This window comes from Equus caballus, chromosome 6, assembly GCF_041296265.1.
Source record: "Equus caballus isolate H_3958 breed thoroughbred chromosome 6, TB-T2T, whole genome shotgun sequence".
Lineage (NCBI taxonomy): Eukaryota > Metazoa > Chordata > Mammalia > Perissodactyla > Equidae > Equus > Equus caballus.
The window spans coordinates 48089951-48115634 of NC_091689.1; the positions used below are offsets into that span (position 1 = coordinate 48089951).

At 36.4% G+C, this 25684-nt stretch overlaps 1 protein-coding gene across 1 annotated transcript; it reads right to left on the minus strand.

Annotated features, from left to right (window-relative positions):
* Positions 1-644: 644 nt before the first annotated feature.
* Positions 645-25684, minus strand: CLEC4D (C-type lectin domain family 4 member D). The gene is made up of 7 exons (XM_023643087.2): positions 25581-25684; positions 8847-8949; positions 6976-7065; positions 4934-5038; positions 4036-4187; positions 2843-2958; positions 645-2557 (listed from the first exon to the last, which is right to left on the minus strand). The coding sequence occupies exons 2-7, from the start codon at positions 8872-8874 to the stop codon at positions 2398-2400; spliced, it is 651 nt and encodes a 216-aa protein (XP_023498855.1). The 5' UTR covers positions 8875-8949; positions 25581-25684; the 3' UTR covers positions 645-2397.

The following is a 25684-nucleotide window of genomic DNA, read 5'->3' on the forward strand; positions in this document are numbered from 1 at the left end:
ATACACCAACACAATGAAACACTAGTTGCTTATAAGGAACAAAGTATGAAACATTTTCTAGAATATATTGTTAAATAAAAAATGTAAGATGTTTAAGACTATGCAGGCAAAGGTGTAAAGAATTGTGGGTTATATATGTATATATGTTTATATAACACTTACAAACATGTGGAAATACATAAAAGAAACTGATAATCATAGTTACTCTGAAGAGGCATTTAGGAGACTGGAGTTCGGGGTGGAAGAGAGATTTACCTTATACTTTTATAAATGTTTTTACTGTTTGCCTTTTTGACATATATATACCTCACTTTTTCTACGATGAGAAAACAATATTTAAACTTGGTGTGTTTCAAACTTCTAGGACTACCACAATGTAGTAAAAGAATTAGCATTTATTTTTATGAAATTACTATCAGCTGTCTTAAAGAAATTGTGAAGAATAGGAGAGGGGCCATGAGAGCTGAGAACAGACTGAAAGGAACTAAGAGTGAAAACAGGGAGACCGATCCTAAGGCCATTGCAATAACCCAGGGAAGAGCGATGGTAACTTGGTCTTTGGTGGTCACCATGGAGGTAGTGAAAAATGAGCAGCATGGGGAGAAATAGATTGGAGATATGGATGTAGACATAGATGCATAATATCACAAAGAGGTCACATTTTATTGACAACTGAATCTCTATACAGTTTTATACAAATTAAAAATGGATAATATTAACTCTACAAAGCCTATTAACATTTACTTAAAGTTATTTCAACAAGTTTTGTAGATTTTGTGCTATGTAATTTAGTGAATATTGCAAACACAAAGTCACTTAACACCACTTCAGTTAAAAGTATCAGCTTAAACACAGACACACAAATACACATACACACACACAATCAATCAAACACTACTATTTCAAATTCAGAAGATCCTAACCAATTTACATAATAAATACTGCTTTTAAAAACAGAGGTAAGGAATTTAGGTTAAAAAGCTGTTGCTTGAATTTTTTTTAACTTAGATCCAGGAAACGTCAGCTAATTGAGAATTTTAAGACCAATATATTTTGTTGACATTGGATGTGACTGCTTCATAGTTAATACTACATATAACACAAAATCATAATTTCAGGTTGTTAAAACAATGACTTCCTTGCTAGTTTGAACCATAGCTTTATAGCTCTAGAGAAACATGTTAACTATTTACAAAAATATGATTCTTTCTGATTCAAATTAAAAATATAGAAACACTAATACAATGTTACTTCAAATAATTAAGAACTTTTAGGGGCCAGCCCAGTGGCATAGTGGTTAAGTTCACACACTCCACTTTGGCACCCCAGGGTTCACAGGTTTGGATCCCAAGTGTGGACACCATGCATCAAGCCATGCTGTGGTGGCATCCCACATACAAAATAGAGGAAGATTGTCACACACATTAGCTCAGGGCCCATCTTCCTCACCAAAAAAAAAGAAGAAGAAGAAGAACTTTTATCTGTTGGCCAAGTTATCCCCAGTAACTTTCCCATAATAATAAAGGGAATGCATTTCACCACTTATGAAGGTAGATCTGGGCCATAGTCCTGTTTCTGTCATGAACTAGCAATGTGAAGGTGGGCTCATTGGTTTCCTGAGCGTTTTGTTTCCTCAACTATACAAATGGAAGAAGTTTGGTTAAGGTAGCCTGAAAGAGACTTTTCCACTCACAAAGACATTAGGTAAGCTTGAAACCCCCCGTTTTGGGAAGACATTTAGGGTGTAGTAAGAAATATATTTTTTAAAAGGAGATAGACTCTTTTTTCTTACCTAGGCAATACCATAATTCTGAACTATTCTATACTGTTGTTCAGAAAATATTTTGCACATGGAATATCAGCCTAATGACTAATACTATTAAAAAGTCTGCAAATGAAGTATCAAACAATAGAAATGTTTAAAACCTTTAAAAGATTTGTAATATTTGAGTTGAAAAAGTACGACATCACTACCAGTTGGAATATCCTAACTTTGAATTTTAAGAGCTAAGAATCTGAGCAGAGGCAAAACTGACTGAGATTACACCATTCAAGCCATTCTGTTAGAGGTGTAATTGATGCACACCAATTGAAAAGTAAATACTTTGAAATACTATCAAGAAAGCGAAGTTAATCAAAACTGGTTCTCACAGAAAAGATGCTTCCTTCCATCAAAACACCAGACAAAAACACATTACCTTGAATGAAATGAATAAGAATAAATAAAGCCATCATGACTGAAAATGTTCTTTGATCCAGCATGTTTTTTCAGTTCCAATGATGCAGGTACATGCTGCCCTTGTCTCATTGGTTCTTCTTCTCTGTCCTCATCACAAGGGTACCTTCACAGGTTTCTACTCAGCCATTAGAAGAGACAGAGTAGTGAGCTGTAGAAACCTACTCACGGGTTTCACAGGATGCTGTTCCATGTATCTTACAAACTCTCCTTGTCTCAAAGTTACAAGGAAAATCATTCCAGGCCCATTTGTCTTGAGCACTTACAAGGACAACACAGTTTTCTTTCTGATAGTTGTTGGGTTCACCCTCATGCCAGAATCTGAAATGAAAAAAATTGCATGTCTGTGTGTGTGTCTGTGGGGGGGGGGGGGGGGGGTATGTAGGTCAGGGGACAATGCAGAGAAAATGCCCCTAGTGAAAAATTTTCAGCTGCACTGTCCAATACAAGTATAGTAGTAGACTAATACAGAGGTTATTCATCACACAGTGCTCTGTTCTGAATAAGCATTTTTATACAAGTATACTCCATCTCGAAATGAATTCTGCTTGCTACCTTCTTCTCACCTTTGCCTATAAAGCTCTTCCATCTGGTCAGTATACTCACACTATATGTGGGTTAAATGGTGTCTTGTCCACCCAGTGCCACTGGCCTTCAGGGTTCTCATTCGTAAGTCCCAGGAAATATGGAAATCGTCTATCCAAAAATTGAAGAATAAAGTTCTGCATAAAAAATGTAAATTCTTATAAATATATCTGCATCTATTATGTGATAGCTGTTTTGTTAGGAAAAGAAGGAAGAGGTCAAATAGATTACTAGTTAAGCACAAAAGCGTTGGCATCAGACAGATCTGTTTTCATATCCTATCTCTGCTATTTATTGTGTAATATTAATAAGTGCTTTAATCGCACCAAACCCCGGTTCTCATCTCCAAAAGGGACACTTCCACTACTTCATAGTTCCTGTGAAGATTAAGTGAGATCATATTTGCAAACCACTTAGCACAATGTTTAATATGATCTGATTTTTAGGAACTTTTGTTTTTAAAATTGCTTTCTTTGTGTATTTCATTAAATTCCATTTTATTCAAAAAGCCAGTAAACCTGTATATTGCCAAGCCATGAAAACAGAATCCTCCAGGAAACCCTGCCGACCATGAAAAGAGTAGAATCAGGGTCATGGTACATATATGGAAATATATTACATGAGGAAATAAATTTCAGTTTTTGAAGAATTTAATTTACCTTAAGATGTTTTTTATTTAGAATTAGAACCATACATCTGAATTATTTTTCCTATACTATATCCTGAGAAGCTATTTCAGTCCTGATTAACTATTCCTTTGTTCACTTACTCACAACATTTATCAAGACCTACCCAGTTTGCCTAGCAGTACACAGGACATTGGCAACGCAAAGATGAGTGAGGCGTGGCCCCAGCCCCCTTGCAAAGTAGAAGCCATTAGAAGAGACAGAGTAGTGAGCAGACGACTGCAGTACACTGAAGTAAGTGCTGTGATCGCACTGTGCACAGAGCACCATGAAAGTACCTCCAACTTAGAGTAGGAAAGGTGGAGCAGGGAAGGTGGTCAGGGTAGTTTTCTGGAGGAAATAACACGTGAATCAAATCCGGAAAGACAGTAGAAGTTGGCCAGATGAAGAAAAATGAGAGAGGAAGGTAAGGCTTTCCAGGGAGGAGGAAGAGATGAAGTAAAGGCACAGCGGCAGAGCAGGGAAATTCCTCTTTCTTTGCAAAGAGATTCAAACCAACAGAGAAGCTAATGTAAGCCTCCAACCGACCTGCTCAGCTTCCGTGCTGATAGTAGCCAAATGAGCCCCCATCCCTGTACAGTTCCTGTCACTCTCGGCCCATGTCTTGTTGTCATTAAGAGGAAAGCAGCGGTTGGACTGGAAGGATCTCCAGCCAACAGCACAACAGTTCCAGGTGCTCTCTCACGTGAAAATTGAAACGAAAATTAGTTACAAAGGAGCGTTTCATCTGTCACAGACTGCACGACTATTCTACAACTTGATGTCCAATTAACATGTGTAGGAATCATACCACGATTACCAAGAGCATTCCGTTCCTCCTTTTAAAAAATTCTGAAAATCACATTTCTAAATATCCTGTAAACAAAAGCGTCTGAATCACATAATAACTATGATAAAATTACAAGGTATTCTCTTAGAAAACATGATCGTCTTTCAATGTCCCTACATCTACTTACTTTTATATTTAAAGTATTTCTATAACAAAGCCTTTTGCAGGACATTTTATGGAAGGGGGCAAAGAACCTGCTAAAACTCTCAAGCATTTCCCCACTCTCCGAAATAAGACTTTACAAGTTCCAAAGTAATCAGAGAGATAAACACACTTCAGCAAAACTATATATTCTAGAAGGAAACAGTCCTTACGGTATGTCTGAATCAAAAGAAAATAGAATTAAACTAATGATATGTTTTGGATGACAAAAATTGGCCCATAAATGTGTTCTTATATTCTCCCGTTATAAAGCTGATTACAGTCATGAGACATAATCCCGTTTCAATTCACTGGGGTTCACTTTCGTGCCAGAGTCTAGTCTTACGTTCTTTTAATCTCTGCTGGTTTACTACTGATATTCTTCAAGTCCAATTATGAATTTGAATAGAAACGGAAATAAGAAAGAAATTTTCTTATGCTCTCTGCAGTCTGTACCTTTCAGTTCTGATTTCTCTCTGATGCATGTCAGCTTCTTGGGGTGCTCTGGAAGCTGGAACACTCTCATGCTTCTCTTGCAGTGTACAAAGTTGCGATGAGTCACTGTCAAGGAGGGAAAAAAGTGTTTCTTTTTCCTATATAACCACTTAGTTGGAGAAATGAGGGCCTGCCCCTTTAACCTTTCTCCTGCCCTAATAGTTAAGACCCCCTACATTCTCTTTTCTTACTACACCGTTCCTTTGTTCCAGCTCCAGGTGAATTAATTGGAAGCAATTGTTGAAAATTAACACTTTTATTATTGTATTGTCCATTTTGCACTTTATGGGGGTGCTTTGAAAATCTTTATGTGCACGTGCTTTTAAGGATATTTTTCTACCAGAATTTGTGTTAAAGTGGAGATTTTTGGTGAACACTGGGATAGTTCTGCAAAGTTTTACGAGCCTTATACATTTATTTATCTTTTAAATATTTTTATTTTGAAATGTAACCAAATGTTAAGGGAAAAACATAAATGTACACTTTATCCAATTATTGTAAAGTGACCACTTCAGGTAATAACTACCCAGCTCAAGAAACAGGACATTGACAACACCCCAGGTGGTCTTCACGTCCCAAATGCAACCCAGTCCTTCTCTCTTAAAGGTAACTACGTCATGGCTTCTAAAGTAATCACTTTGTGCTTTGCTCCACAATTTTACAACTTAATAACATATCCCTAAACCATATAGATCAGATTTGCCTGCTTTTGAACTTTACATAAATGAAATAATGTACCATGTATTCTTTTGGTTCTGTCTTTTGCTCAGCATTGCTTCTGAAATTTTTCCATGTTGTTACATGCAACTATAAGCACTCATTTTCATTGCTGTAAAGTGATCTATTGTCTTAATGCACTAAAATGTATTTCTCTATTCTTCTGGTAGTTATTTGCATTGTTTCCAGTGTGTGGCTCTTGTGAGCTATGCTGCTATGAGCATTTTTGACCATGCATCCCAGGGCACAGAAGCATGCATTTCTGTCGGGTATACTCCTAGGAGTGGAATTGCTGGTAATAGGATATACATATTGTCAACTGTGATTATGGCAAACTTTTCCAAAGTGATCGTGCTGCTTTACACTTTCACCAGCACTAATTCATCGGAAGTCCAGTTGCTCCACAGCATCATAAATACTTGGTACTGCCAGACTTTTTCATTGTTGCCATCCTAGTATGTTTGCAAACGGTATTTCGTGGTGAATTGGATTTGCATCTCTTTGAAAACAAATGAAGTTGACTCCTTTTTATATGTTTATGAGACATTTCATTTTCTCTTTTCTATAGTGCCTATTTCAAGACTTTGCCCATTTTTCTGTTGTATTGTTTTTCCTATTGATTGAAAGAGTTTATATATTCTTTACACTAATCTTTTATTAATTATATGCATTACAAACATTTCCTATGCTGTTTTCACTCTTAGTGGTATCTTTTGTTGTACAGTAATTCTTACTTTAATTTAGTATAATTTTTCAATGTTCTCTTTATTTGCTAGCACTTTTTGTGACTTGTTTAAGAAATCATTCCCTGCCTCAAGATCGTGAAGCCATTGTCCATTTATCTTCTTTATGGGTAATCAATAATCTCTACCACATTAATTGAACAAAACTGTTCTTTCCCTATAACTCTGCAGTATCCCCTTCTGCTTTATATAAAGAGTTCATATGTGCAGAATCTGTAACTGAGCTCTCTATTCTTCTCCTCTGGTCTATTTGTCTATACTTGTACCTTGTACCTATACTTGTACCTACTTGTACCTAGACTACATTGCTGTAATTATAGTAACTTTATACAAGGCCTCAATATGAGAAAGAACAAGTTTTCCCTGACACAAGGTGACACCATCAAAGAATAGAGGGTCAAGTATGTAGCTCTGAATTTTAATCCAAGGCACTATAGATTGATATGTTGGGGAAAATCAAGGTCATAAAAGGTTTACAAAAACTTTATGAAATTTTGGGGGGAATATAATTCAAGGAGAGTTCCACTTTTGCCAATAACTTACCCAAACAACTTGTAATAAAACAGACACTGAGAACTGGGATGAACACAATGGCAATGACCCAAGGGATCCACTGGGAATGGCAGACTCCTTCTACCAGGACACAGAGAAGGACAAATAAGTTATCCCCTCCTCAGCCACAAGAACTAGGGAAGCTAATACTACCAAGAAGCATGCTAAATATGATGTCATCCAAGATATTTTAGGGCTAGAGGAGTGTTTAAAGATTTCCCATGAACAAATCAATTTTACGGCTTACTGATAAATAAATAAATAAATAAGAAAAATGTGAACAATTTTTTGTTTCTTTGCAATTGAAAAAGCTTTTTATAAGGAAGACACAAAACCTCCCCAAAATCATGAAAAATTGACAATTTGGGTACATAAATAAAACTTCTATATAACAAAGAATGTTAAAACACAAGGAACGCATGAAAGAAAAATCTTGTCACAATACTACTATCCAGACTTTATAAAGAATTATAAAAATCAGTTAGGAAGCTGAGCAAAAATTTGAGCAAGAAATTTGTTGAAAATTTAATTTGTTGAAATTATAAATGGTCATTAAGCAAATGAGAGTATGCTTAACCAGGGAAATGTAATCTATAATATTATGGTATGATTTTTCACTCATCAGATTTTAAAAAGTAAATTGAAAATACCTAGTGTTGACAAGGCCAGAGGGAAATAAGCACTCTTGGTGAGGAAATAAAGGCTGCTGTTGAACTGTAAATTAAAAAGCCTTTTAGATCAAGTTAACAGCATTTATCAATTTTTAAATGCACTATATTTGTCACAATAATTTGAATTGTAGGAATCTATCTTATAGAAATAACTGAACTTATTTATATAAAAGAATATTCACTGCACTACTTTTGGAAATAGAAAAAAAAAACCACTGGAAACTAGCACTTGAATGGATTAGCAGACATCTGGTCCTGTCCAAATAATTCATAAGACATTTGGTTCACACCAAAAGGTCCTTGATATTTGGTCCTGTCCAAAATGTCCGTAAGACATTTGATCCATAAGACATTTTGTCCTTGCGAAAAGGTCCATGACATTTGGTCCTGTCCAAAATATCCATGAGCATATTTGGTCCAAATGGTTTTGGACAGGACTAAATATCAAAGATGTTTTGGCATGGACCAAATGTCTTATGAACACTTTGAACAGGACCGAATGTCCTGAAAGTCTTGCCTGTGTATTATTAATAGTAGAAATTCTAAATTATGTTGAATCCATATGTTCGAATTCAATATAGGTATTAAAATAATCATGTATGTCAGTATGTACTGACATAAAAATTCTCCAAGACATTTTGTTACATAAAAAAGTGTTTTTTAGGACCATTGTAAGTTGTGGTCCCATTGAAGTTTGCCATGGAAGAGTGATGAAATGAAGCAAAACTTTAATCTAAAATTACATATATTTGAATTTTTCTATATATTTCTCAAAAATATTATTTAATGTTCTCATAATACAAATCCATTTGAGTCAATTAAGTAAAACACAAATGGGATAAAGTCAGAGCCTCTGGTACACTCTTAGCCTTAGCCAGTGTGTTTTCTATATCTATCTTCTCTCTCTACCCTTTAAAAGAATCTTCCTAAATTACTCCATTTCCTTCCATCTTATTTCTCTTATATATACTTTATCTCCTCTCTTGGCCCAGTTTACAGTTTATAAAGAAGTTGCTGTTACCCAACATATTTGAATCTATCTATGGCCCTCCCCTTCACCCAAATCAACCCCATTTCCTTCCCCTCCTCCTCTCCATCATCATCATCTTCAATCCTCACAACTACCATCAACTCATATTTTTAAATCTTAGTTTCTATCTCCCTCTTCAAAATTGAAAGGAAAGTACTCACGTTTATTTTGAGGTTCTTCTTGCCCCATTGTGTGTTAACTCTCTTGTTGTCCAGTGGTTGGGAAGACCAGAAGCTTCTTAATTTTTTTCCCCAGAGTATATTTCTGTGAATAAGGAAATATATTCAGAAATACTTGAGATTGAACATTAATCTTACCTACTCTGGTGAAATTAGAAACTTCTAAATATAAAAGACTTAACCAAAAGAAGAAGTCTTTTTAAAGATTGAGGTTTCCTTTGATTCAATCTGGGAGATGGAGCAAAGAAAAAAAGAAATTGAGAAAGCAATGCTCAAAAATAGAAATTTCCATAAGTATGTTGAGATCACTGCATGATGTGGAATTTCCCAATTTGTTTTAGTCATTCAAACAAAAAATTTAATAATGCCGTAAAAGAATAATCACGATGCTTAATAAAAGTTTAATAAATATTCCCTCTTCTTTCTTTTTTCCTGTATATTGTATTTTCAAAGGCAGTTATATTGTGCAAGATGGCAAAAGGCAATGTGAACAATGAGCAAAAGCTTTTGATATACACAGTGTACGTACGTTGTAAGTAAAGACACAAAAAGTTTGCTTTGGAGTTGATTAAACACCAAAATCTTCCCAGCTGAGAGAAAATAGTCTTGTCAAGTCAAAGGAAAAGAAAATGTAACATTCTGTGATAAAGACACCATTGGAGTCCCTGACTTCATTTACAGGACTGTCATGGACTAAATGTTTTGTTCCCCACCACCACCACCACCATGCTGGTGCTCTGATCTCAGACTTCCAAGCCTCCAGAACCACAAGAAAGAAATGTCTGTCATTTAAGCCACTCAGTCTATGACATTTTGTTATAGCAGCCTGAGATGACAACATAAGTACCTACCGCTTAGAGATTCTTCTTAAATTCTAGCTTCCAGAATATGACCCTTTCCCTGCATTCTCCTTTAAGCTACAATATTACTTTAAGTGTGTGTGTAGTGATCTTGAATGAAATACTACTTTGCTATGTTAGTTAAGCTGGGAGTGGGAAGTAAAGTTATAAATTTGACAACACATATATATTCCAACACTATCACAACCAAAAGTATTCTCACAGCAACAATAGCACTTATCCACAAAACCTCATAACCAACTCTAAAAACTAGATCTTTGCCTAAAGTAAGATTTATTCTTTATCAAAAAGATCCAGGACTCCTAGAGGATATATGAACCCTGCTTAGAACAGGAAAAAAATAAACTAGATGTGGCATATTCTGTGTTCCCCAAAAACAATCATAACTTCAAAAACATGAGAGAAACTCTGCTCTAAAAAGTTCTCTGAGCTGTATAAGAAGCTGTGTTCGAGAAATAGTTAAGATTACAAAAAAGACAACATGAAAATGAGCAAAATCTCTATTAACTTTTGTTGTGGAGTTGAAGAAGAGGTGACAGAGCTGTTGATTAAATCCTAAGATCTTCCTAGATAAGAGAAAACAGGCTTGTTAAGGCAAAGGTGGAGGAAATGTGAAATTCTGTGGTAAAGACACAATCTTTGTCAAAAGTAAAATGTACTAAAAGGTAAAGTGGTTAACTCGTGTCAAAACTAACTATAGAGGAACCATTTTAAAAATAGAACTTGAGCTGCCTTTCCAGAGAAACTGCCTTGTTGTCTTGAACCTTGGACTGGGCCAAACCTTTGGACTGGGCCAAAATGCCAGTTGTTTTACAAGCAATTGTTTTTAGAAGTCAGCAGGAGAGTGGACATTCTGATCACAAAGACTGATGGTTGTGGACTTTCTGAAGTTAGAATCAATAGTCAGTCAATGTCTAGCCAAGACTATCTTGCTGCCTCCAACTCCAATTAAAATTCTTTGTAATGCAAATCTCTCTTCTTTGCCTTTAAAAGTCCCTGACTTTGGGGCCAGCCCAGTGGCATAGCAGTTAAGTTCACATGCTCCACCTCAGTGGCCCCGGGGATGGCTGGTTTGGATCCCAGGTGTAGACCTATGCACCAAGTATCCCACATATAATGTAGAGGAAGATGGGCATGGATGTTAGCTCAGGGCCAATCTTTCTCAGCAAAAAAGAGGAGGATTATCTGTGGATGTTACCTCAGGGTTAATCTTCCTCAAAAAAGAAAAGCGTCCCTGACTTTTACTCCCTAGCAGAACACTATTTGGGTTTCTACCTGAATCTTTTCTCCCTGAATTGTAATTCTTTGATTCCCAAATAAACACTTTGCTTCTTAAACTGGTTTCTATTTTTGAAGGTTAAAACTTGCAAGGACAAGTTTAAATAATTTTAATGTAAATACAATTTACTTTTAATATGATGATTAATTAGAACTATTTGAATGTATAAAATCCATGAATTCACAATGATTCAAAAAAGAAGTAATTTATATTTATAAATATAAATTATGAATAAAAATTAGAGGCCTTGTTTATTTTTAACTGATTTTAGTAAAGAAAGAAATTATTATGGAAGTGATGTCAGAATCATGGCAGAGTGAGTTGTTCCCTTTGTCTCTCTCTTTTAAATTACAACTAAATGGACGTCCATTAACCAGTAGAGGATTCCCTACACAACCCAACAGGATGCCTGAGAGATCTACACCACCATACATCTGAAGGTGGGTGGACTGGACCCCTGGAAAGCAGTAAAACTAAGGGAGTAGACCCATTCCCCTCCCCAGTGGCAGTGATCCAAGTCACAGAACCTCACACAGCAGCTGGCAGGACTATGGGTAGAGGCAGGGGCAGCTGGCCACATGGAAACACTTTAAGAGTGGTAATCCAGCCCTTGGGTGCATCCACCTGCTGTGGCAGCCCCATCCATGCAAATGCCCCCCACCTAGTGGAGGCAGTTCAGCCCACATGAAGGCACCTTGGGAGCTGAGCACAGTGGCTGGCCCACATGAAATCACCCTGCCTGCTGAATGCAGTGACCAGCCCACGTGAAGTTGCCCTGCCCACGCTAGTGTGACCTGCCTGCCAAGCACAGTGGCCCTGCCCACGTGAGTGCAACCTGCTGAGCAGCTGCAGCCAGCCTACACAAACATAGAGCAGCCTGACTGGCACAACTACAAGCAGACAGGGCAAGAACAGAAAACACAGCCCCTGCTCCCTGACCCCAGTGGTGGCAGATGGAATCGGCAAGCAGACACTACCACAAATGTGCTGGCAGAGGATCAATTCAACAAACAAAATCAAGACCTACAGTAACACCGCAGAACAGAAGGATAATGACAGCTCTCCAGAAACCAAACCTGAAGTCACAGAAGATTACAATCTAAATGACAGAGAATTCAAAATAGCTGTCATAAAGAAACTCAACAAATTACAAGAAAACTCAGAAAGACAGTTCGATGAGCTCAAGAATGAAATTAATGAACAGAAGGAATACTTCACCAAAGAGATTGAAGTCCTTAAAAAAAAACCATACAGAAATTCTGAATATGAAGAACATAATTAATGAGATAAAAAATAATGTAGAAGGCATAAAAAATAGAGCAGAACTTGTGGAGGAGAGGATTAGTGACCAAGAAGATAAACACCTAGAAATGTTTCTGATGGAGGAGGAGAGAGAACTGTTTTTTTTCAAATGAGGAAATTATTTGAGAAATATCTGACTTAATTAGGAAAAGTAACATAAAGATTATGGATATCCCAGAGGGATAAGAGAGGGAGAAAGGATCAGAGAGCTTGTTCAAAGAAATAATGACTGGGAATTTCCCAAACCTGGGGAAGAAACTAAACATACAAGTACATGAAGCCAACAGAACTCCTAATTACATTAATGCAAAAAAACCTTCTCCAAAGCATATATTGAAACTGTCAAAAGCCAGTGACAAAAAAATATTAAGGGAAACAAGGCAGAAGAACATAACCTTCAAAGGAACCCCTATCAGGCTTTCAGCAGATTTCTCAGCAGAAACCTTAAAAAAAAAAGAAATTATTATGTTACGTACCTTAATACATGTGAGTGTTTGTTTTTTCCAGTAAGAGTATTTGTATTTCCAAGCATAGGTATTTCCTTGTTTTGTTTTGTAAAACTAAATAATGGACACCAGAAATTATAAAACAAGTAATCCTGGGAAAAAGTCAATTCTGTACCAACAACAGGAAAGAATAATATACATCAGTTGTTACATTTAATAACTAGGTGAAAAAGGAAGCCAAGAGTTCATACAAAGTAACTGAGTAGAAACACAGATAATTGAGGAAAATGAAAAATAGAGAAATATATTCTAAACAAAAGAACAAGACAAGACTCCAGAAACAGAACTTAGTGAAATGGATATAAGTGATTTACCTGTTAAAGTGTTCAAAATGTGGTCATAAGATGCTTACTGAAGTTAAGAGAACAATGCATGAACAAAGTGAGAATTTCAACAAAGAGATAGAAAATATGAGAAAATACCAAACAGAAGCCACAGAGTTGAAGGATACAATAACTGAACGAAAAAATTCAGTACAGGGGCTCAACAGCAGACTAGATCAAGTGGAAGAAATGTTCAGTGAACTCAAAGACAGGGTAGTGGAATTCATCTAATCAGAGGAGCAAAAAGAAAAAAGAATCAAAAGAATGAAGATGGTTTAAGGCAATTATAGGACACCAACAAGCAGACCAATTTTACTTTGTAGAGATCCTGGAAGGTGAAGAAAGAGAGAATGGGGTAGAAAGTTCATTTGAATAAATAATGGCTGAAAACTTCCCTAATCTGGAGAAGGAACCTGGCTCAGATCCAGGAAGCCCCAAAAGTTCCAAACAAGATGAATACCAACAGACCCACACCAAGACACATTATAATTAAACTGTCAAAAGTTAAAGACAAGGAGAGAATCTTAAAAGCAGCAAGAGAAAAACAACTTGTGACATACAAGCAAACCCCTATAAGACTATCAGCAGATTTTTCACCAGAAACTTTGCAGACCAGAAGGGAGGGGCATGATATATTCAAAGTGCTGAAAGAAAAAAATTGCCAACCAAGGATACTCTACCCAGCAAAGCTGCCCTTCAGAACTGAAGGACAGATAAAGAGTTTTCCAGACAAGCAAAAGTTAAAAGTGTTCATCATCACCAGACTGGCCTTACAAGAAGGGTTAAAGGACCTTCTTCAAGCTGAAATGAAAAGACACTAATTAGTAACATGAAAACTTATGAATGTATAAATCTCACTGATAAAGGTAAATATATAGTTAAATCCAGAATACTCTAATGTTGTAATGGTGGTGGGTAAATCACTTATAAATCTAGTATGAAAGCGAAAAGACAAAAGTATGAAAAGTAACTATAGCCTCAATAATATTGTAGTTTTGTATTCTTAATGGATAAAAAAGGTAAAAAGATGTAAATTATGACATCAAAAACATAAAATGTGGGGAGGCGGGTAAAAATGTAGAGCTTTGGGCTGGGTTCAGACTTAGTTGTTAACAGCTTAAAATAGACTGTTCCAAGTATATGTTGTTTTATGTAAGCATCTTGGTAACCACAAAGCAAAAACCTACAGTAGATACACAAAAGGTAAAGAGAAAGGAATCTAATCATGCCCCTACATAAAATCATCAGATCACTAAGGAGAAGAACAAAGGAACAAAGGAATTACAAAAGAGCCAGAAAACAGTTAACAAAATGGCAATAAGTCCATACTTATCAATAATTACTTCAAATAAAATGGACTAAATTCTCTAATCAAAAGACATGGAGTGGCTATATGGATGAAAAAACAAGACCCAACAATGTACTGCCTACAAGAGACTCACTTCAGCTTCAAGGACACACAAAAACTGAAAGTGAATTGACGGAAAAAGATATTCTACACAAATGGAAACCAAAAGAGAGCAAAGGTAGCTATATCTAAATCAGACAAAACAGACTTTAATATGAAGACTTCAATACAAAGAATGTCGTTATATGATGATCAAGTGGTCAACCCAACAAGAAAATATAACATTTATAAATCTGTATGCAACAAATATAGGGAAGCACATAAATATATAAAGCAAATGTTAATAAGCCTGAAGGGAGAAATAGACAGCAATACAATTATAGTAGGAGACTTCAATACCCCACTTTCAAAAGAGGATATGTCATCCAGACAGAAAAATCAATAAGGAAATATTGGTCTTAAACTACATATTAGACCAGATGGACTTTATGTATATTACAGAATGTTCCCTCCAACAGGAACAAAATACGCATTCCTCTCAAGGGCACATGGAACATTCTCCAGGATAGACCATATGCTAGGCCACAAAACAAGTCAATAAATTTAAGAAGATTTAAATCATATCAAGCATCTTTTTTGACAGCAATGGTATGAAACTAGAAACCAATTAGAAGAAGAAAACTGGAAAATTCGCAAATATGTGGAGATTAAACAACATGCTACTGAGCAACCAACGAATTAAGGAGAAATAAAAAGACAAATCAAAAAGTACCTTGAGACAAATGAAAAAGGAATACAACATATGAAAACTTGTGAGATGCAGCAAAAGCAGTTCTAAGAAGGAAGTTCATATCAATAAATGCCTACATGATAAAAAATATATATATTATTTCTTTGAAGTAAAAGCAAGAACAAAAAAAGACAACATCCTTTTAAAAGATGACATGAAAATCAAATCAGGTTACTAAATTCATGAAGACATAGGTCAGACAACTCTTTCAAATAAGCAAACTAACTTGCAGCAACCAAGCCCAGAAACGGAGACCAGTCTATGGAATATAAACCTGAGAAGTTTGATAGATTGAGGATAATCTACTCAAAATTTCACAATGCATCGCAAAGTCTGTTAGTTAAGAAAATTCTAACCTGCCCATTCTTTTCGGCTGTGTAATCCCCTCCACACCCTAAGTTTCTGGGTTTTGCCATTTTCCCTTTAATGGCCTTTGTCAAAGACTCTTCCATAGTATCTTACAGGTGAATTATTGCTCTGAAGTGCAAGAAACATTTCAGCCTCAAATCTTGTGTCAAAATTTAGCAAAGAAACAATTCTTTTGCCTTCAGAGTTTTTGGACTCGTCCTTATCATAGAACCTTAATAAGATATATAGAAAATAAAAATAACAGAGAAATTCCTGATGAAGAAACCAGGGCCAGGAAGGAGATGGAAACAAAAACTTATCACTAATTAGTCACAAATATTTAGTGAGAATCTACTATGTGCAAAGCACTATGTAGGTTGTGGGAATATAGCAGGGAACATGGCATTTCAGTGATTTCACAACATACTCGTTATGTGCCAGGACTTTTCCAGGCACTGGAGAAAGGGCAGTGGGAAAAATAGGTAAAAATTACCTGTCCTCTTGGTGCTGATATTGCATTAAGGAAAATTGACTTTCGACAATTACTTATATATCTGATGAGAATTACCCAGAAGTAATTACTGGGTAATAATAAAGAAAAATGGGAGAACATAGCCCAGTCTGGGGACAGAGTAGAGATGCAGAGTGAGGAAAGAAGTCCCCCTGGAGGAAAGGATGACCTAGAAGATGAGTAGAAATTGTCCCACTATGTCCCACCATGTGCCACCACGTGCTGGGAGACTTAGAAAGAGGGAATACAATGCTCAAGGGTGCATACTAGGGTTCCTTTCAAATATGACAGAGACTTAGTATTTTACAAGTTATTTGCTTCTATCTTTGTTCTAAGATAATGCTATGAAAAGTTAATACATAAAAATGACAAACCAGTGCTCACAGACTCAAAATATTTTAAAAGACCAAGCATCAAGAAAGGATGCTAAACTCTTCTAGAGAGAAAAAATACAGATGTCCTCAAAAGAAAGAAATGAAATTGGTATTTGACTTCTCACCAATGTAACTGGGTTTGAGAAATAAATGAAATTACACTTTCATAGGTCACCAGGGCTGTGTTTCCTCACCTCAGGGAAGGCCTGTGGCACAGGGCCAAGAAGAAAAAGTTCCGGTAACAAGCAGTATCCCCTTCTCCCTTTTGTTTTCCAGAAGATGGAGATTCTTGGACTGACTAGGCTAGAGGACAGATAAAGAGATAGAGGAGAGCTTTCCAAACTCTTAGATGTGAACAAAAGTTGTCACATTCCAATAATACTAAGAACTTGTACTCTATACCCTGACAGGTCCCCAAAAGTGGATAGGCCTCAGAGAAGAAAAACTGTTTAGTTCACCTAGAGAAGCTAGACTGTTGTCACAGGAAATCTGATGTCACACCTCACCCAGAGCCCACATAGACTTGAACAATGGGGCAATCAGTGGTGACCCTGAGGCACTGAAGATTAGGAGTCCTTCCGTTGGCTAGACAGCACATAAGCCTCCTGGATTCTCCTGCAATTGCAATGAGGAGAATGCAGCCCTAGGATGACTGAGATTGAGTTTCCTACCAGGTTGGAGCAACAGTCTTAGAATCAGAATTTTTTTTAACTTAAAAAATGTGAAATTTTTTGCACACCTAAGATTGTAGACAAAGAGTCATACCAACTGCAACAAAGAGAATGGCACAGGATACAAGAAACAGTAGATACAAACCAGGAGAGCCAGGATGGGCAGTCCTTGGATGACAACTCTGAAGAGGCCTAGAGATCAGTGAGTCCAGTACGGAGCAGCAGAAGAAGGGCTCCGGGAATACCAGATTAAGGCTGAACAGCACCTAAGAGACAAATTGGAAGGATTGAAGAATGAGGATATAACAGAAACAGATTACCCAAGAAAAGGTAATTAACAATACTAGGAAAAAATGTTATATGAAAAAGTAGGGTCCAATTAGAAAGCAAAGTAAAATGTGGCTTAAGTTAAAATAATTTATGGGATCTAAGCAAACAGAATCCATTTGACCTTAGTAATAGAAGCAATCTCCTCTTAACAAATCAGAATGGAGACATGGGACCCACAGGGAAGGAAACATAATCTTCCACAATTTCTTGGCCTAAAAGAGTCATGATCATGTAAAAGTTCATTGGCTACAGTTAGCCTGTCCACAAAACACGGGCACCTAATCATGGCTGTAGTATAGAACACAAGTGTTAAAGCCTTGACAAGCTAAAATTAAAAGTGTGGCTGACAAAAGATAGGAAGTAAAAGTGAGCAGAAAGGTGAGGGGAATGTAAAGAGCAACCATCCTCATTTTAATAGAGATGTGACAAAAAATAAATGGACATAAATATTCTTTAGAGTCACAAAAGTAACCAATAAATTAATAACAGTAATAATAATCATCATTTAATCATCAAGATTTAGAAGAGGTGAAAATAGAAGGGGAAGTAAAAAAAATTAGTGGAGCAAGGAGTACTGGATTGTAATGTTCAGAAATAGAGATATAAGTATTATTTCGAGTCATGGGGGAAAAAAATCACCAGAACTTAAAAAAAAACAGCTAAAACAATTTACATCTGCACAGTAGAGTTAGGGCACAGAAGGATGATGTGAGAGACTGTTGCTTTTCATCATGAACTCTTTTATCTGTTTGAATTGCCTTCTTATGCATATTTTATTTGACGATAGACATTTACAATTTCAGAGTTTGCATTGTTTTTTTACTATTCCATACTACCAATATTGGCAAAGATATATAAATCAGTACAAGTGATTAGAGAATTACAATGGCAAAAGCTAGCCCCTCTGAGTGCATTAAAGCAAAGGAATAAGAATGAAGAATCAATTGTACAATGTCCAGAAAGCATGGCTAACTCAGCCATGGTTGAAGATGCTGTCGGTCTCTGAGGAAGTCAATCTCCGCAGCCAGGACTCACTGCAGGAGAATGTTAAAGCCACTGGTCATACTTGAAATCAGATGAATAACAGCACTGAGAGTCCTGATAATAGATGATTTTAAGTACAGAGAACAGTCAGAGGAAGGGATCAGGAAAGACAGGATTGTGTGTCAGCTGAGCAGTTTCAGCACAGGGTCCAAAACCCAGCAAGAGACCAAAGTCATAGACAGAAAAACTGAGGAAGAAACCTAATCATTTTAAGTGGGTCAAAAATGGACGTATTTGGGGGTAATATGATGATAGGGTAAAGAATTTCAAAATTCGTAGGTAATGCAAGTACCTCACGCTATAGATATCGTCTATTCAGTAGCAAAATTAATTTCAGCCCTACAAATGAGAAGAGTTGACATCCTTTCTGATTTCTCAAGTCAACTCAAAAACTAAGCAAGGCTAAGTTTGTAGTAGGTTAACATTGGTGAATACAGCTGGAAGAGGCTGGAGAAGGGAGCGGAGGACAAGTATGAATGCTTTGTGGACTGATTCCTAACAAGGTGGTCTTACAAGTTGTCTCTGATTTATTATCCAGATCTTTGGATTGTTAGTGTGTCTCCCATCCCACCCCCAAAACCTCTTGGTCAAAAAAAAAGTTAATACAAGTAACCTAAGCAATACACCTGGGAGAATATGAGTACCAGCTGATGCTAGCTATAACCATGGAGCATTATGAAAAACATACCTCTAAAGCTGTAATAGTGAACATTTGTTGGTATGCTAAGCACTGTTCTAAGCACTGAACAGAAATTAACTTGCTTAATGTTCACAAAATGACGTAACTATTGTTTCTCCCCCTTTACAAACAACATATCCAAGTCTTTGAAAAGTTGAAAACTTGTCTGAGCTCCCGTGGAAAGTATGCTAGAACTGGAATTCAGATCTAGGTAACACGGCGCTCAAGCCTATACTGTTAACCACTAGGCGGTAGTCCTCAGCGAAAAGAAGGACTTTTTATCAGGTAAAAAGCCACTGATAAACACTAGCTGGCAGATGAATTAAAAACATAGACTACAGGGAATAAGACATATCTAGTATGGAAAGCATGAGTGGACTACACTAAAAAAGGAGTCTGTGCAAGAGGCAGAGAGAGGAAAGACGTATATTAACTACAATGGTAATGAAACTAGCACAGGCAAACAGGATGACAACTAGCAGCAATCCAATGACTCAGTGGGGACCTACAGCTTCCTGTTTTGGCGGAGCAAGTAAAGAACACTGAGGTAATGTGCTTCTCAGAGGTCAGACAGGCTAGAGTAAACCGGAAATGTTTACAAGTGAATGTGTCTAGACCAACAGTAAAGATCTGCTTTTATTCCTGTGAGTGCAGCTGACCCATCCTACAGGTCAAACTGTCTTCAAGAACATTAACCAAAGAGCTTTCTTCAAGTAGGGTAGACAGCATCCATACTTCCAGGCAACTGACTGGGTTTATATACAGAAAGACAAAATCCTTAGTAAACAGAAATTAGACGCTTACATCTATATTTCTTTGATAGTCAAGGGCATACTTTACTTTCCTTTTAAGGTTATGCTCTTCCCCCAAACCACTATATTTTTAGATTTCATTCTAATATTCCTCAGGTTGTCATTGTCCTACTTCTTGTTTTCCATTTGACCTGTGTATTATGTTAAGTCTTTTCATTTGCAAATAATAAAAATAAGCCTACTAAAAACTGCTAAAGAAAAAAATTTATAAGAAGGCTGTTCATGCATTTCACAGAATCCAAGAAGTTGTTGAACAACCAGGCTTCCCCAACAGCTTGAATCAAGGTAGCTTGGGGAATCTCAGCCACAAGTGTATGTGGATCTTAAAGCTAGGGCTCTGCCGTCAACAAGGTTTGATTCCTAAAACACATGCCTTATGTCTCTCTGAGAGAGAGAATCTGATTTTTATAGCTTAGACCAAGTATGGCCAAAGGAGGACAGAGTCAGGTAATCACAAATGTGATTACTAAGCTCTCTGGGGACAAATCCCAAAAGAAATGAAATAGTAGAGAACTGAGGAGAATAGCCCTAAACTTCCTATCTCATCCCAGCATTTTTCCTTATGCAAAATCTTCTTAGAAATGGGTGAAAGTTACAATCAGCTCATTACTTAGATACAGGGTACCTTGGTCAGATTTTTGAGATGACATAAAGTGGAGCGGAAAGGCTAACCTTCCTATGACCAGGGTCAGGAATCAAAATCTCAAAAGTTTAGACAGGTGGACCAAAAGTAACAAGAAGCAACCGAACATGAAAGAATATTAAAAGTTGTATTTGTGTCCAGACGTATAATTGTTATGGTAAGCAGTGGTTTGAGGAAACATCCTTAACACACTGGAGGCTGGGGCTCTGCTACCATTTCCTACCCAAAATTGAATTGACTTGATCTCCAGTTCACAAATGCTATGGAGATAGTGATGGTTTTATATAAAAATTATAAAGCAGAAAATTATTTTCATTATTCATTAAATATATATGTCATATTTATATATTCAGAATTTATTCTTTCCTATAAGAGAAAAACATTAGATAACCAAGAAGGCTTACCTTAACCTCTTGCACATTCTTATTATTAGCCAATTGGACAAAGGACAGCATAAAGTCTTTCAGGGAGTAATTAAACACTGGATCATACATGTCCTTAATTTATGACAATTTATTTTATTGGATTTTATTGAAGCGTGGTCCAATTTTAACTTTATAATTCACTTCAATTTTTTAAAAAAACAACTCTAAATTACAACCATAAACACCAAATTATTGGAAAACAAACAAACAAAAATCTCAATAAACACATTGTTTTCTATATATACTTACCTTGGTATTATGTTATAAATACCTCAGAATCTTCTGCTTGGATCATTTTATGCCAAGTGCAATGAAAATGTTTAGATAATTAAGGATTCTCAGTTTAATCAAGCTATACCTTTCTCCTTATAAATGTTTTATAATTGATAATGAAAAACAAAATCAACTATTTGCACCCTAAATATGCCCCATTTTAAGCCTCAGAGGTACCAACCAAATTACAGAAATACCTCAATTTCAGAAAGCAAAAAAACAAAATCAGATTTAAAAAACAAAATTTGCCTGATTCATGGAAAGCCGATAGAACAGGGATTATTTCAGAGAACATTAAGAGTTTCTCCGTAAGATTCAAAAGCAAAAGCTTGGAAAAACATTTGAGTAATTCATTTGCTTAGCAAAATTTTTCAGTCCCAGTTATAAGACAGGCATTGGGGGGACAGAGATTAACACCAAATGGTCACTGCCATCAGGGGTCATCTGGTCAACATGAACATTATTCCACTTGGACTTATTGCATTTCAAAAGTCTCTGACCAGGAGCGGGGTCAAGGTTTAGGAGAATCAATGTCAAAAGCTCTCATAATTTTTATTCTAAAATTTGTGTGTCTAAATTTCCTCTCCTCCTGAGTAGAGTGTCATGCGTGCTTATGATTGAAAATGTTTTAATATTTTAAAGAGAGAAATAATATTTATCTATTTTTTATTCATTCTAGAAATACAAATATAAATCCTTATTTTTCCAAGCCAGAGCATTACTTAAATTTTCGAAGAAGTAAGTCCTCATATCTCTACTCGAAAGCTTCATAGTGATCCAAAATTCAGAACGTGCAAAAAGAAACTCTTGGTTTCCCACCTAAGATATTCTCATTTTGTAGGCTTCCCCATATCCAGAAGACAAAAGTTTTTAAGGATAAATTGAAATCATGTCCTTCCTCAACTCCAAAGCTGCCATTGGCTTCCTATCTTGCCCAGATTAGCATTTCAAAATCCTTATCGTGGCCTACAAAGCATCATATGATGTGGCCCCTCTACCTCACTGACCTTCTCCCTGCAAATGCACCTCCGTCCACACTGGCCTCTCGTTTTAAACATTCTCAAACTTCAGAGTTTTGGCCTCACAATTGCTTAGCCTGGACTCTTATCCTCAGATACCTGCCTGGCTCAATTTTTCTCTTCCATGAGGTTGTTGCTCAAATGTCACCATAACAGGAAGGCTTCTCTAAACACCTTACGTAAATTAATATCCCATCATCACTCTCTATTTCTTTATCCTGTTCTTATGTTTCTCCAAAGCACTTATCATATGATGTACAATTTATTCTTTATTTGTTTATTTACTGCTTCTTCCCATTAGAATAAAATGTATATGTGAACAGGAACTCTGTTTTTTCACTACTTTATCCCTACCTAGGAGAAAACTTGGCATACAATAGGTTTTGCAATATGTGCTTCTGAATGAGTAATAAGTGAGGCATTCAGTTGGATATAATTTGTATTGACAATGTTTGTTTGTTTTATGAATTACATGTTAAACTCTACATTGTCATACATGCTTAAGCCTCTAACTTCTCCAGTCTACAGTAGTGTTTCCCAAACAGATATATCCCATAACACTATTGTGGGAGTTATTTGTAAGTGTGCCACAAAATAATTAGTTGGAAAAACCCTGCATATCCCACTTTGGAGATTCACAATGCATGTTATCATGTAAGGAAGACTCCTGAGATTTCATAAAGAAATCTTTTGAAAGTTGAATAAGACAGGATTCTGAAACTAATTTGAGTTGTGAACACTTTTTTCCTTGGCATATCCAGGTGGTAAATGCATCCCATGGAGCTGTTTTTAACAAACCACCAGAGCTTTGTTCATATGGTCTAGGTTAGGCCATCAGTTTCCCAAGCAGGGAGCACTCAGATATCCTGGTGAGTTCAGCACTGAGCTCCAGTGATGGTTACAGCCATTCAAGAACCAATCTACTCCCTTCTCAGTTGATCAGGAAACTCATAAAGAAGAGTCAAGCAATCTTAGTCATTAAGTTGAAGTTGTGGAGAAATGACAAACACCTCATTTATATTACAGATTTGTAGGAAAAAAGTTGGCTAACTTCCTCCCACTCACAAGTAATCTAGCCTCTTGTAAATGAAATGTGCTGAAGGTTTATTATATTCTATTGACCATATGGGGAATTGAGGGCTTATTCTCCTTTTAGCCATCTTCTTCATCTCAGAAAACAAATGACATAAACAGGAAGCCCTTTGCACAACTCTGAATGGCACTTATAACAAGAGAATGCATGCCTCAGAGAAACCATATTGCCTTAAAAGAAGAAATTTCTAATAATCTTGATTTATTTAAAGCCCTTGGCCCCCAGTACTAACAATAGAGTTAAGTCCTAACCTAATGTGCCTTTCACTGGAGTATTTCTGAAAACTTATTTTCTACGTGTGATAGCTCAACTTCCCCAGTGAATGTTTTCAGAACTTTTATATGCTAATCCCATAGTTCACATCATTCCTGCCCTCTTATGCTATAGAAGAGAATAGCTGGTGAACACGTGCACAAGATACCAGTCACCATAAAATTATGGAGACAGAAGTTCAAGCTAGGGCCTAAAGATAGACATGAATCTGCTGGAGATATTGGGCAAGTCTCTATTATGTGAAATAAAACAATTCACGTGAAAATCTTAGTATTTTAGGAAACACTCATGAAATGTTCAGTTTCACACCCACTGTGGTATCTCATATCAATTATATTGTCTCACTAGTAAAAACTGAGGCAAGAAGAATCCCACTTTAGCAGCTTTTTACAGAAGTATGACCAAAAAACTCACACAACACAGAACACCAACACAGTCTTCACCACATCTTACTGCAAATTGGAACTTTATCAACTCTCTTTAACTTGACATGGGCTCTGTGAATTTTAGTACAGAGGTGGAGGTGGGAACTGAGACCCTTCCCTAGGGAATAAATGAGAATTCACTGGTGGCACCTAGAGATCATGCCTTCAATTTGGTTTTTCCTGGCTCCAAGTTGAATGGCCGAATGGCATCAAGAACCAAAGCAATATGCAGAATGATAGGAACACCTCAATTTTGACAGCTTAAAGCAATTTTATAAGGAAAAAACTACTGTAAAATGAAAATATTTTTAAGTGCTCCAGAAAAAAGCTATTTGATACTACACCTACTGATAGCCGCTTTGCACAGTCATAGAAAACTGTTCCCACACATGAGCATCCACCCTAAAACAGCAAGTGATAATCAATAGTTTTGGAGAGCTATCTGAGACCATCAGTTGGGGATGATTTTAGCACTAGGAAGTAAGATGTGAGGAAAGAATTAATGTTAATGCTGATAAAAACAGATTTGCATCACAATTTTAACTACTGCAATGTCAGTCCTGAATTTGAGTTAAAGGTATCAGTATGAATCTATAAGATATTTAACTGAACACTGAGCATTTTAACACCATGAGTGTGGTCTTGAAATGCTATTTCCCACTAAGAGAAAGCTGGGCTTCTTATAAAAATGGATGATTTCACATCTGAGGCAAAAAATGTAGAAGATGAACCTGGAACAATACCAAATAGCAAGGAAGCTATCGAATACTTCTGGAGTCATGTCAAAAATACTCAGAAGTCAACTTTAAGAGTCTTCTTAAGGCCAATGATGATACTATTGGAGCTTCAATATGAATAATAATTCCAGTGGATTGGCACTCATCAAAGATCTTTAAATGCCTGAGTTCATAATAATACTATAAGCACTAGTTGTCCACTTTGCAAGAGTTATAGAGAACAAATTCAATTAACTTGATAATCAGAAAATAAATTGAAAGAATCAAGAACATATCCTGCCTTTCCTAGATGAAATGCCATCAGGTAACCAAATAGTATTGAGAGGAAGCATCTCTTAATAAAAGTATCCCAGCTGATAAATGACAAAGAAATGACACAATTATATCACCGTTTTGGAATCCCCGATGAATTAATGGATCTAGGCACTGAGCATCCAATGGCCACTAGCATCACAAAAAGAGAGAAACTGTGATGAGTATACAGGAGTCGTGCAGCTGCTTGGTAATGATATTCTGACTGATGAAAGAAAGTCATAACATTATTCAAGTTGAATAGAATGATGACTTTTTATAGAACTAAAAAAAAGAGAGGCAGAAAGAACTGCTAAATAGAGACACACTACAACAATCACAAACACAGATATTTCTTACCCCCACAAGCTCATGACAGCCTTCAGTCTTCAAAGAGCTTCTCAGAGTTTGTCCTTCTTGTTGTTCTTCCTAAGATCCATGATTTGTTCTTATTTCTATAGTTT

Bases quoted from the DNA above. Each gene is read 5' to 3' on its own strand.
- CLEC4D (XM_023643087.2), bottom strand. From the start codon at position 8,874: ATGGGGCAAGAAGAACCTCAAAATAAAC. The intron at 5,039-6,975 runs GTAAGTTATTGG...CCTCCTTGACAG, and splicing joins TTTTATTACAAGTTGTTTGG to TGACTCATCGCAACTTTGTA. The intron at 2,959-4,035 runs GTCGGTTGGAGG...TTTTTTATGCAG, and splicing joins TCAGCACGGAAGCTGAGCAG to AACTTTATTCTTCAATTTTT.